This window comes from Dendrobium catenatum, unplaced genomic scaffold (genome assembly GCF_001605985.2).
Source record: "Dendrobium catenatum unplaced genomic scaffold, ASM160598v2 fragScaff_scaffold_615, whole genome shotgun sequence".
In the NCBI taxonomy this organism is placed as follows: domain Eukaryota; kingdom Viridiplantae; phylum Streptophyta; class Magnoliopsida; order Asparagales; family Orchidaceae; genus Dendrobium; species Dendrobium catenatum.
This window is the reverse complement of record NW_021319077.1, coordinates 230,593-244,529: the sequence shown is the minus strand read 5'-3', so window position 1 is coordinate 244,529 and position 13,937 is coordinate 230,593. Positions and strand designations below refer to the sequence as shown.

At 36.1% G+C, this 13,937-nt stretch overlaps 1 protein-coding gene across 1 annotated transcript in view; it reads right to left on the bottom strand.

Moving 5' to 3' along the window:
- Positions 1 to 748: 748 nt before the first annotated feature.
- The window catches only part of LOC110107920 (clathrin heavy chain 1), a 30,326-nt gene continuing 17,137 nt past the window's right edge, over positions 749 to 13,937 (bottom strand). The window contains exons 11-30 of the mRNA XM_020838365.2: positions 10,248 to 10,364; positions 9,349 to 9,546; positions 9,062 to 9,178; positions 8,894 to 8,953; positions 8,341 to 8,427; positions 8,085 to 8,168; positions 7,870 to 8,004; positions 7,725 to 7,787; positions 7,547 to 7,651; positions 7,355 to 7,467; positions 7,020 to 7,272; positions 6,769 to 6,905; positions 6,405 to 6,683; positions 4,886 to 5,888; positions 3,631 to 4,116; positions 3,189 to 3,359; positions 2,922 to 3,107; positions 1,918 to 2,040; positions 1,726 to 1,836; positions 749 to 1,332 (exon numbers count right to left, since the gene is read on the bottom strand). Coding sequence (XP_020694024.1) covers positions 1,168 to 1,332; positions 1,726 to 1,836; positions 1,918 to 2,040; positions 2,922 to 3,107; positions 3,189 to 3,359; positions 3,631 to 4,116; positions 4,886 to 5,888; positions 6,405 to 6,683; positions 6,769 to 6,905; positions 7,020 to 7,272; positions 7,355 to 7,467; positions 7,547 to 7,651; positions 7,725 to 7,787; positions 7,870 to 8,004; positions 8,085 to 8,168; positions 8,341 to 8,427; positions 8,894 to 8,953; positions 9,062 to 9,178; positions 9,349 to 9,546; positions 10,248 to 10,364 — 3,993 coding nt within the window. The 3' untranslated portion in view covers positions 749 to 1,167. The remainder of the gene's footprint in view (positions 1,333 to 1,725; positions 1,837 to 1,917; positions 2,041 to 2,921; positions 3,108 to 3,188; positions 3,360 to 3,630; positions 4,117 to 4,885; positions 5,889 to 6,404; positions 6,684 to 6,768; positions 6,906 to 7,019; positions 7,273 to 7,354; positions 7,468 to 7,546; positions 7,652 to 7,724; positions 7,788 to 7,869; positions 8,005 to 8,084; positions 8,169 to 8,340; positions 8,428 to 8,893; positions 8,954 to 9,061; positions 9,179 to 9,348; positions 9,547 to 10,247; positions 10,365 to 13,937) is intronic.

Below are 13,937 nucleotides of genomic sequence, written 5' to 3'. Positions count from 1 at the left end.
TACGATAGATCCTCCAAAATAGAAAAAATAAATCAACAGAATATCTTAATATAATTTATATTAAAAATGAGCTTTGAATTTATTAAATTTATTTTAAAATTAGCAAAATAGAAAATCTTTAAATATACCACTAATCTCAAAACAAATCCAATTATTTTGAAGCCCATCCTTAACACTACTTAGGCTTTATTTGAGACGGCTTTCTTAGTGCTTCTTAAAGCAGCTTTCTAGTACAAAAATTTTAATTTTTTACTAAAAAGCTGTTTTAAGAATTAGTAAAAAAGTCGTCCCAAACAAAGCCTTATGCTTCATTTGAGACAACTTTTGATTACTATTTTTTTGCTGCTTTCAAAAATTAATATACTAAAGAACTATTTTAAAAAATAATAAAAAAAATTGTACCAGATAAAACCTTATACCACAATTTTTCCCTTCTAGATCAACTAAGGCCTCGTTTGGTAGCAGAACTCCTGTAAGATTTTGGCGAGAAACGGTTGTTTCAAAATTGCCTTGTTCTACCGGAGAAACAAAAATAAAAAGTTTTGAAAATTGGTAAGACAATGGAGATTTGAAAAATACAATTTTACAAAAATTATGCATCCAAACAGCAACCGAAATTATTTTTCACGTTTCCAACTATTAAGCCGTCTCAAACGAGGCCTAAAACGGTTAACACCAGGGCAGACCAGACTAGCACGAATCAATATTTCGAAAAGCAACCGAACATAAGTTTGGACCAACTGTTTTCAAAAAAATTATAGACACCACTGCAGAAATAATATATTGAATAATACAATGTAGTTCAGCACTACTCAAATGAACATCACACGATAAATCAACAAGAAAAACCCTTGCAGCAATGCAAAGCAATGCATCCAACAACGGTGCAGAAGCTTGTTACAATGGGATCATATCGAGAAATGCAAAACTGGTCTAATGAGCAGAAGGAAGACGTATCCTATACAAATGGCGTATTAGCAGAATATTCTTCCTCATCAGAAGGAAAACAACTCAGGAAAACTAAAACTCAGACTCAAAAATGACAAAATTTACCCTGCAAACCAAGAAGATCATCGATGGAAGACTAAAAATTACCTGAAAAGTTGGTTGGCTTCTGCACCATTGTTGAAATTCTAAGAATATGATTGGGATAGTACCACAATGCGATCAGTAGCTTCCCATCTGCGGCATGCCAAATGGTGGCATCGGAGGCATGCCGATTCCGCCCATTGAGAGGGGTGGCGGAGGAGGTGCAAAGCCTCCGCCAACTCCCCCCATGCCAGGCATTGGAGGAGCAGGCAAAGCTAGAGGAAGAAGCTGGGCATACATATTCTGCAGAAAGAAGGCCAGTTAGGGCATCTCCAACCAAAAATTTCATTCTTCACTCCAAAATGCAGTGAAACTAAAAAAATGACGGGATTCATCTCCAATCGAACTCCATTTTGCGCCTCTTATGCGAAATAACCATCTTTCTTTCTTTCGCGCGTTTCTTCGGCAAATCCGGTAGAGATAAAGAAATAGCGTAGGTGAACAGTGCCACGCCAATATTGGCGTCGCATTGTTCACCTGCAACAAAATAGCGGAAGTTTTGCTGTTCGGCTGGAGCTCGCGAGCGATGCCGTTCATGCGTTTGGAGTTCGGTTGGAGAAGGGCTTAATGCATGCACCCTGCATAATATTCAGCCAGATAATACTAGTGCAAGATATTACAAAGGAAAATAGATACCTGTTGAGCTACCATTTCTTTCTCTTCATGTTCTTTGGTTTTTACTTCGTTTTGTGCCTCAATCTTATCCTTTATGAGTTCATCCACCTTCCCCGTGTACTCCCGGATAAACTGCATGGAAAAAGGCATCATTAGAATAGGATGATAAATGCAAAGAAAAAACAAAGGCCCAAAGAATTGAAATCAGCCTACTTGAAGGAGATATGGGAAGGCAAAGTCGATCATGTTGTTCATCCAGGCAAGCTCGAGGGCAACATCAGGCCGGATCAGTTCGTAACAGACGAAGAGGCATGAAGCGAAACACTCCTTCTTACCCTATGAGAATAGGCAAAAAGAATAATCAAACACTCAGCTTGTATCCTTTGGATAAAGGAACAATGACTCCAAGAACTAAGAAGGAAGAAAATAATATTTATTTCTATATTCACTTTAATGTATCATTAAAAGAGCCCTGCTCAAAGAGAAATTATTAAGTACGGACACCGGATGAAGAGAATCATCCGGATTTCTCTCTGCCTACAGTAAAATCACAGTCAAAGTGCAGTTGCTCCAGTAACTGTGCTTTGACTGCGCTTTTACTGTATATAGAGAGAAATCTGAATGATTCTCTGTCCGGTATCCGCACCAAATAATTTGTCCTGCTCAAAACAAACACAGGCAGGAGCAGTGAAATATATGTTTTGAATTGTTTTAAAAAGGCTGAAAAGGATGGCCCAATTTACCAAACAATAAATAACAAAATTCTCTGAATACCTAGAGAAAACAGTACAGGTAGTGAAAAACTACCAAAAAAACAAAAGAATTCAATCCCTTCATTATTAATGATGTCGGTCGGCAATGGAGTATCAACCCATCATGGAGTATCAACCCATCATGAATCTGCATACTAAGGCTTTGTTTGGGATGGCTTTCTTCCTACTTCTTAAAGCGGCTTTCTAGTACAAAATTTTTAATTTTTTACTAGAAAACCACTTTAAGAAGCAATAAAAAAGCCGCCCCAAACGAAGCTTAAGTTATAGGCGCACAACAAATCCGACCATTCCACAAGTAGAATGATGCAGTCATGACTATCTACAATTTAAAGTTGCTGAAACCATCCAAATAAAAAACCTACCCATACAAAGCATTTCCACATAGTGGAGCTTAACTTGTGGGTAATGATGTGCGACAAGAATAATATTGAAGCAGCAATTTACCTTCTCAATGAAATAAACAAGTAATTCCTCGGAAAGCTCACGGTCTCCAGATTGTGAACAAGTTTCCATGGCATCCTTGTAAAGGTTGTCCTTCTTAGACAGAGCAATGGACTGTTTCCACCTTCCAGCTTTCTTGTAAATGTAGGCAGCAATTCGCCTCATTTCAAGAAGTTCATGTTTCTCAAGCTGCTCAGATAACAAAGGCAAACGCACATAAGAATTTGTTTTTAAGAATACCTTCAGGATATAAATCCAACTTGCTATCACCTTCTGTGCAAGTCCAATCTGATCAAAGTTATCATGCATATCAACTGATTCTCGCAGTCGTTCGTAGTCCTCATCCTCTACATATATCTCATTCAGTGCTTCATTCACCGCAGATACATTGTTACTTTGCACAGCAACCATGTACGGCTTAATAAGATGCAAATGACCAGCCTGGGACCATGAAAGATGAAACAATTAATATATAGTAATAACTTACCATTAAGGTCTTGTTTGGGACGGCTTTTTTACTGCTTCTTAAAACAACTTTTTAATACAAAAATTAACATTTTTATACAATAAAGTCGCTTTAAGAAGCAGTAAAAAAGCTGTCCCAAACGAAGCCTAAGACAGTGATAAGCAAAAGCCGCTTCTTTCAAGGCCTTTGGAATAAACCAACTAAAGCCAACAAGCATAAATTGGCGTTAGCGAAAAATAGGCATACCTTCCTCAAAATATCAACCACACGTGTGTGGTCCACACGCAAGGCAAGCACATTGAGAAGATCATTGATAAGATCAGGATGTTCTTGCAAGTAGAAATGCACGGCTTTGTAATAAAGCTCGACATTAGCAACTTTTACACAGACATCTTTGAACTGCATATGATCCCATGCATCTGGCGAATGATTCATAATTGTGGTGGCAGCATTGTCAAATTCATCATACTGAATATACAGATAAGTGAGCTCCTTCCAGTGCTGTTGCTCATCACAAGCTCGAATAAGCTTCGGGATGTTGAGGCGCGTAGAGAAAAGTTTTATGTGCTCCATAAGTTTCTCTGGCCTATATCTAGCATATAGAACTCCCAGCTCTGTAAAAATGCCCATGTGTGCACGTTCCAAACCAAGCCCACTCTCCATTAGAGAGATTAGCTCATTGAAGCATCCCCTGTTCTGGTAGTAATCACTGACTTCTTCCAAGTCATCAACCTACAACAACAAAATCAATAAATAAATGCATGTGAAGCTTTAAATGAAATTATTTTAATACCATCTAGCTATGTTGCACCGATACACTTATTATGAAGGCGTGCTGCACCGATACGTGTTAGATACGGCTTTGTCGTATCCAATTAAAATACTATTTAATTTCAAAAGGACACGTATCCGATAAGCGTGTCCGTTGCAAATTAAAAAAAAAATCCGAAAAAAAGACCCATCGTATTTACTTCAACGGCTGCGAGAGAGGTTCTCTCATTTCCGAGATGGATTTGAGTCCTCTTGATGATATGTGAATATAAGAAATTGCTAATCTTTCACTTGATGATCATGAATTAGAAGCTATGATATTTATTGAAGATGATATAGAAGTCCAAAGACAAACCACTGAAGAAGCTAATCATATCATTCCTTCTATTGAATAGTTGAAACTTCATGTGCTAGACAATTTATGTTTATGCTTTTATTATTATACTAGACATTTAATGCTTACTTTTATTTTGATATTATAAGCTACAAGGCTACAAATGATGTTACTTTCATTTTTTTTTTGTGATTTCAAATATTATGCTTTGATTGCTTCCTTAAATTTTATATATAATTTATAAATTATAATGTCGTGTTCGCGCCGTACCCGTATCCTGTATTTTTAAGAATTGACGTGTCTCGTATCCGTACCATGTCGTATTCGTTTTGTCATATACGTATAGATGCAACATAGCCATGTAGAGATAACTAGTTATTTGAGTGGGAATGATACCTGGATAATAATATTAAGCCCACAAATTTGAGCCAACCGGAACTCCTCAGCATCAACACAAGCAAAGCAAACCTCCTTCCATGTCTTTGAGCTGTTTGCTTTACGAGCAGCATCAACTGCACCTTGAAATTGCTTCAGTTTGACAAGAGTGCTGGCTAGTTTGGCCCAGTTTGAAATAAATGCAAATATAATTTTAGCAGCCTCATACAATTCGGCATCATATAAGCGATCACCAACATTTTGAAGATTAGCAACATTTGGCATTAGAATGAATTCTTCAATATCGCCTAGCCGATCAATCTTGGCATAGGCATATATTAATTCACTGTCCACCTTAGGTTCCTTCACCTTTTGCCTCACCATCAAAAGGTACCTTACCAAGTCATGATACACATTGGCTTCTTCCGCAGCACGAATTACATCCAAAAATTGTGTTACATCATCTGCGCGAATAAATGACTCAATTGCATCACTAACGAGTCCTTCCCTTAACTGAGCCTTTGCAACTTGGCTCCAAACAGCATCTTCTTCCACCCGGAAAGCGAATTCGACCGCTCTATCTATGCTTCGGATGTTGTCCAACAGGACATTCACTGCCTGCACATTCAAGTTGAACTTCTTGAAGATAGCAAAGGCTTCCTCATATAATTGTGCTTCAACAGCCACTTCTCCAACTGCAGGCCCATCAAAGTTGTCCAACCGATTAATATAATCCATGACCCTTGATGGATCAGCTTTAATTGCTGTCAAAATAAGCAGGTTTTGCAAATTGAAATTTCCACTGAAGGCAGAATTTTGGAGCACGATCTTTTCAAGTAGTTCAATTAGTTCATGTGGAAGATCAGCGGTCATAAAAGCTTTAACGGCTGCAGATACCTGCTCAGGACTTTTGCTCTCAGGCAATGCCGTAGATACAACTTGATCAATAAACTGCCTTCTATACTCATTCTCAGGTTCAAGAACCTTTGCCCATAAATCAGCATCCATTCTTTCTACAACATATCTGTAATTTAATGAAGAAAACATTCAGCCCTGAGCATAGTAAATTGTCAAGAATAAAATGAAACACTACAACAACATCAACATCAAGCCTTTATCCCACTATGTGGGGTCGACTACATGAATCTTTTTTCTCCATTGTGTCCTATTAAAAGACAAATTATCGTTTAAATCTAATAAAGAAAGATCATTTCTAATATTTTCTAACCAAGTCTTTTTAGGTCTGCCTCTATCTTTCTTAACATAAGTCAATTCTAAAACCTCTACTTTCCTAACTGGGTCATCTGAAGGCCGCCGTTTTATGTGACCAAATCATCTAAGATGACTCTCTCTAATCTTATCTTCTACTGGAGCTACTCCAACCTTTCATGTATATGCTCATTTCGTATCTTATCTCTAAGATTAAAGCCACTTATCCATCTGAGCATCCTCATCTCTGCCACACTTAACTTAATATTATGCTTCTCAATAAAATGAAACACTAAATAAATAAAATCATTTCACAAGACAGCGGGGATACCTGGCCTGTAACTTGAACAGGGAATTTTTGTTTGTGACATCAATAAGTTCGTCATCACATTGTCCACGCCTGTAGGCAACGACTGCTAAAGTAGGATCCCGTTTCTCACAATATTTACCAACAACACGGGAATCATAATACGGATTAGTAGTGAGAAAATGCTCTGGATTGTTGTTACTGTCTATGATGATTTTTCCTAGAGCATTATGCACATGCACATCTTGACTTCCCTCACTCACAAGATGTTCCAAGAACTGTGTAAGCAGCCGAAGACGATTCCTGCACAGACAAAATAAATTGATGACTTAGCTTCGAGCCCAGAAGATATAAAGCATTTAATATTTAACAGCTAAGGTATTACAACCTTTTTTCACATTGCTCTACAAGAGGCTCCACTGGAAGGAGGGACCGAACAGAAAGAATAAGACCTTTAATAAAATCTTCTGGGCATTCATCATCTAGAAGTTGCCCAACAACCATTGGTGCATTCGCTGGGTTCACCTATGAAAATTATAATCAAATCAATGGTAACATTGTTAATTTTCAGAAAAATTACCATGATTATGACTTGCTGCAGTCCATTACTATTCTTGCAACATATAAAATTATTTATACCTTCTGAACATATCCTTCGATATATCGAAGCATGTTGTTGGTGTAGAGATAATGAGTCAAATCAGGAACAAATCCATGGCGATCACAGACATTGATTAGAGGCCTTGCATCTGGAAGCTTAGCCTCCATTAGGAAGTTTTTGGTTTTTTCAGGATCATAGAAGTTAGATTCTCTAGTAACACGCTCAACTTCTCTAATCTGTCCAGTTTTGGCTGCAGCCTCGATATACTTGAAATGTATCTCCGGATCTTCACTGTATAAATCACATAGAAGCATAAATGACAAAAACTGCCTATCCCTATTTTATAAATGTGCATGCGCAGCAAAAAATGTACCTGGAACTCAAATACGACCCCAAGAAGAAGTAAAGACCTTCATAGGACCTAAACTGCTCAAAAAGCTTCATGCATGCATCCAAACCTAACTGCTCACAATATTCTTTTGCCACCTGAAATCATAATTACTGTCAAAAATCAACTCCAAAATGAATTCACATCAAAGAAAAGAAGACAAAGAAGAACGATTACCTGAACTATTATCTGAAGGTTACCTCTCAAATTAGCCAACAAAAGGTCTTTCATGCATTCCAATGCCCACTCTCTAGATAGTGTTCCAAAGAACTCCACAAGGGCCTAGATGCAAAAGTACATAGTTCAGTATGAACAAAGTCATTCAAAATCATTAATTTTAATTTGACTAACAAACCTGTGGTTCAATGGCATGTGTATTCACAATGACACGTTTGATATCTGGCAACTCAGAATAGTGCTGCATTGAACACCGCCTTAATTTTAAAAATTACTAGGTCACTAAAACAAAATTAGTGCACAAGGAAGAAAAAAAATCTAACCTGGAGAGCTCGCACATACAGGCCAGCCTTTTCACACAACTGAGCGATGCGAGGGCGATCATAGTGGCTAAACATTCCATTGGCTAATATGGCATCTGCAACATTTGGATATGTAACCAAATTAATCTCCAATACCTGCAGCATTAGAATATATAATCAGATGATTTGTAAAATAGACAAAACACAGAAAACACGTATTTGAAAAGAGAAATCACCTTAGTTTGAAGAAACGCATGTTCAGGCAGATTTGGCTTTAACACATCCAACAAAAAGGCTGTTGCCTCCCTGATCATGTTTCTCTACACCCAACAAAAGGCCATCAATAAGAACACAAATAAAGAAAAAAAAAGAGCAAACTCTGCTTTTTTTTTTCTCTGACCAATGAATATATATAATGATTATAACAAGATTATTTATAAAAAAATATAACCATAGTCCATATATGTATATTAAATAGATGAAAAGAAGAACCTGAAGAAAGAGATCTGTAATTGTATTATAATCAACAGGACTACCACCCTCCATTTGAGACATCATGAGGGCAAAATTTACTGCTCCCTGTCAATCCAAGAATTTCAAAATAAGAATCAGCTGATATGTAAGACACTATATTAGCTTCTACATATAAAAAATAAAATATATTTAGGAAGAACAAAATTTATCAAGATAAAAAAGCTTGTTGTCTAAGGGCTGTTATGGTAAGCCAGCATTCCTGCAGTGAAGGTTTAACTAAACCTTCATGAGCACTAAACTACTTGTAATCAAGAGTCTATCTATACCTAGTTCACTTACAAATGCGTTTAAGAATCAGGAGGTCAACCGTTTCACCTTGAAAGCAAGATTGTGGTAAAAAAACTAAGTTCGATAAACTTAATGAACCAATTAGACTAACAACATGCTTGATATTATTTTTCAAAAACAAATCTCATAGTGAAAGATGAAAGAATTCCTTGTAATGACCATAAAAACAGTGAAATGTATACAATATTAAAACCATCAGATATGCAAACAAATTATCCTTTACCTGCGGATCTGACCGTAGAATTGTCTGCAAAAGGAAAAGATAGTCTGGTGTGTAGCCAACCTGCATTCATCATTAAGCATATTTATTGATTAAAAATAAAATCAAAATAATAATTTTCCAATCGTATCCAAATCACAGCTGGATTAAATTTAAAGTTAGCACCAATACCTGTTTGGAGTAAATAAGAATTTTATCAAATTCCCTTCTCTCGGCAAAAGCAGCAACAACCTTAGGAGTAGCCCTTGCTTTTATGTAAATTTTAAGTGCAAGATCATTGTCCACAGTCTGACCACAGCAAGAACAAAGACGTCAAGGACAACCATACAAATCAACAGGTCTTACAGTATCAAGAGTTAATTATAATAAGAAAAAAGCCCAGCATGACCCATAATTTTAGTTGGGATTAAATATAGAATAAGAAGCCTGGTATTTGGTAGTTGTTCCATTCCCACAACCTTCACAAGATCCCCAAGTTCTTCACTGCACTCGAGTTTATCCTCGGCCAACCAGTTCTCCAAAAGATTCTTCTTGTTTTGATTTACAACAAGCCTCGACAACTCTAAAGACTCAAAAGCATTGAGCTTCCCCCTGGTTAATAATGTTCCAAAATACTGCAATAAGGGTGGTGTTTGCCCAGCTTGAACAGGCACACTCTGCATGAAATTAATTACAAGTTATCAATGACCCTCAAAGTAAGATTCTGAGAAAATAAATCAAAAGACAATGTGTAGCATAAGATACAGTAAAGAAAATAAAAAGGCAAGTGAATATGCTTCTGACTGAATTCAAGTTCAGCAGTTAGAGAAGAAATAGTGTCAATTAGCCGATTATAAGGAACAACGCTCCTACAGATCTACTACGTCATGATGTAATGGGCATCATGCTGGACACTTGTAACCTCAGGATGATATGTCAAACAAGCCATTAGGCCATCTCTTTCTCATGTTTTTCTAAACAAAAATTAGAAACTTCTGGGGCATTCATAATATAGATGTCATAGACACAAGTTGGGCACAAATTAGATACCACCTATAATACTGTAACGAAGTTATATTGAAAACCAATCTTATTTTAGATTTTCTTGCTCTCACTCTCACTCTCCAATTTTCCATTTTTTAAGGAACTATTGCACTTCATCTTGATATTTTAACTCATTTGACATATTATTAATTTTTGAGTTTGCAAATATGATCACATAAATATTTTGTTTCATATATGCCACGATCTTTATGAATTACAAATGTATATACAAACATATAAATAAATTCAGTATGTAACATTCTTATGTAACCTAGGCTTTGAAAAAAGTATGCTCCAGTAACTCAAATGAAGCGTCCGTGAGATGAGTTGGTACCTGAAATTTTGCTACAGTCTCAGGAGTTCTGAGAAGTCCTTGGGGTGACTCCGCTGCAAGTTCAGCAGCTTCCTTGTACTTCGTTTGAGAGAACAATTCCTGAAACCTTTGTACAACCTGAAGAGTAGAATCAGAACAGTTAAGAAAATGGTTCATGATTTTATCTATTTATATCAAGTTCAAGAGGTGCATAACACCAGCAGAAGCCCACAATCTATGCATTTTACATGATATGAAATATTGAAATATCATTGAAGAGTACACCAAAGCAATTAGGAATCTTCGTCAAGAAAAACCATAAGTAGTAGAGGAAAATCTAGCGGAAGCAAGTTTTCTTCCCTAGGATGCCAACAAATAGGCCAAATTTATCTCTAGTGGCATGCATTTGATCATTTGAATAGTTTGATTTACATATTAGCTAAACCAATGGATTTCAATTGTTAGAAAATCAAATTGACCAAACTATTTTTCGAACCAAACAAACAACACCAAAATCATGCCTTTATCCCACTTTGTCGGATTGGCTAAAATTGAACAAAATTTTAGTGTGATCAATTTGGTTTTGTTTTAAATAAATCAAATAATTAATTTTAATGATGAAACTAATTATATATATATACATAGAATAATACATAGCAATTTTTGTTTAAATTTATAATATTGACAAGTGGAATGAATCCATATAAGATCTTTATGTCACTTCTTTATTTACATAATTTTATTGATTTAATATTCGATGTTCGCTCAGGAAAAGTGACGCTACGGCACGAACTCTGCTTTCACAAGCTTTAGGTCCCATTTCTCCCTGAGGTGAATTGGATTTTAAATTAACCAGATTTCCCCTAAAGATCGACATTAGGGTTTATTTAGTTCTAAGGTTCCACTTCCTATGACGACAAACCCTCATACTTAATTACCCCTCCTAACGTGTAGAACATAACTCTCGATTAAGGATGAATTAATATTTAGACATGTAATAATTTTAATTTTTGTTGTGGGGGATGGAGGTAAATCCGATCAAGATCCCATTGTTTCATCGTCCCGGGAATACCTTAAGTTTCAGTCTACCAACACTAACAATCGTTGATTGTAGTGTCCAAAGAATCTGATTAACACTCATGGGTTGCCTCCTCTCAGGGATCTTGAATAAACTGAAGTAGATAGATGTAGGTTGATATTGTTTGGGTTGAGACTTACGGCTCCGCTTGGGAGTTGCCCGTAGTTTAGGTCTTACGACCTTGTTTAGGAGTTGCCTATAGTTTAGAATTAGGTTAGGTCTTACGATCCTGTTTAGAAGTTGCTTATAGTTTGAATTTGGATTAAGTCTTACGACCCTATATATGAGTTATCTGTAGTTCGGATTTGGGTTAGGGCTTACGACTTTCATTGAAAGTAGCATGTATAGCAGGTCTTACAGCTTCTCTTGGAAGTGGCCCATATACTTGAGTTTGGGGTTAAGTCACTTCTCTTCTATCTAGGGTTTTCCCCTAATGCATTAATTAAAATCAGACTTATAATCTCTATTAGAAGTTGTTGGGACAAAGGTTTAGGTTAGCAAGGTTTTAGCAAACATGTAATTTGGTATTTGAGTGGGTCTTACTGCTTCTATTAGAAGTAGCCCGAGCAACAAGTCTTAAGTCTTTCCTTGGAAGTAGCCTGTGGGCGGGTCTTACAACCTAGCCTTATAAGTAAGGTGGCTCGTATAGTAGGTCTTACGGCCTCTATTAGAGGTTGTCAATCTAGTGTTTGGTTTGCAGGACTTACTGCTTCTCGTTGAAATTAGCCTGTTGGTTTGATTACTCGCCTTGGGGATGATTTGTTGCTCCCCTTATGAAGGTTTATAACTCCCTTTGGGATGTTATGTGCATTAATTTAATTGAGATTCATCCTGCTTTAGCTCGTAGTTGCCGATTAGGCCGACTTTAGAGTAATTATGCACCCTATCACCCAACATTAGTGCCTTCTACCCTAGCTTTCAGTAGTTTACTATGATTTTGCTTATAGTTTTCCTACTTCAATACCCTATCTTTTTTACTTTAGTACCGCTATTTGTTCAATACACTGCTTGCTTTGGTATTAATTATGTTCTTTCCGGTATTAGTTTTGTTCTATTTATTTCAATACCAATTATGTTTCACTACTACCAGTTTTGTTTTAATGGTAATAGTTTGTTTTACCAGTACCAATTTTATTTTACCATTACCAATTTTGTTTTACTAGTACCAAGCTGGCACTTTGCTTGTTTACTTGCAGGTTTTAGCAGTTGTAGGGTTTACCATGAGTTGGAGCTTACCTGGAGTTAGAGGGGTTTAGTCCAGGATTTAAGAGTTTTCTTTCTGTTTTATATTTTAGTTAGTTTTTTAGGAGTTTGAGTTTTAGTGTGAGTTATACCTTGTGTATGATAGCAGAAAACATCTTTGATTCTTTCTTTTATTTTGATTTAATTACTTTAATTAATTAGGTCAATTACTTAAATAAATTTTTAATTAAAGTTAAGTTTTAATGAAAAATCAATTGCTCAGTTTAATTCTTTTATTTTTTCAAAATTAATTGTTAATTATTTAATTAATTAAATTAAAATTTAAATTGCTCAATCAATTATTTAAATGAAAGTTTATTTTAAAATTAGTGCATTTTAATTTAATTAAATTGTTAAATTTCATTTTAAAGTGGTTAATCAAATTAATTAGGTTTCAATTGATTAATAAAATTATTTTAAATTAGAATTTAAATTTTTTTGTTAGTTAATGCTAATTAGATCATTTAATTAGTTATTTTAACTGTTTAAATTAATTAATATCTCAAATTATTTCAATCAATTAGTTAATTAATTCATTGATGTTATAATTGGTTAGTTTAAGGAATTTAATTATGGATCAAATCAACAGTCGAGGGCTTCGGGGGCATATCAACCCCGGTATATGTCTTCGACTCCTCCAATCAGTGATTGTGACATTCCATTCTTTTATATATATATATAATTATAATTATTATACACACATAATCCCTCTCTTCCTTATTCACTCACCTACTGCTTAGATCAAGAAATAGGAAGATCAGGAGGCCGGATCGAACTGGGTTTGGGTTTGTACGACTCAGTAGGTTTGCATGTGAGGGACAAATGGGAGGTTTGGGTTTGTGCGACTAAGCGGATTCGCATGTGAGGGACAAATGGGAGGTTTGGGAGGAAGGTGCCACGGTTTGAGGGAGTCGGAGCGAAAAGTCAAGTCGTTCACGAGAGTCAGTGCTTGTGTGAGTCGGGCATAAGAGAGGCTTAGAGATCGGGAGATCCGACTTGTGTTCAGGAGGTCGAACAAGAAGCATGGTCGCTTGTGAGAGAGGAGAAGCCTTGGGCTTGGCTCGCAGAGTTGCATGCGGTAGAGAGGGCAGGGAGAATCGAGAGAACCGTCGCTCAAAGCTCCTTCTGCATGTGTGAGAGTCTGAATGGTTAGCGTAGCCTCTCCTCGTTCGTTCCTCAGTCATTTTATATGAATTAAACTAGTAGTTATTTCCAAAACATGGGATCATGTGAGCGTCGTGAACCGTGTGTGGGGGTCGATTGGCTAATTAGTTAGAGGTCAACATTTGAAAAATTAATATAATTCAATTTTTTGTTTGATCAGTTATAAAGACAAAAACTAAACCAATAAACAAAAATCAAAGAAATTCAAAATTACACCGAATAATTAA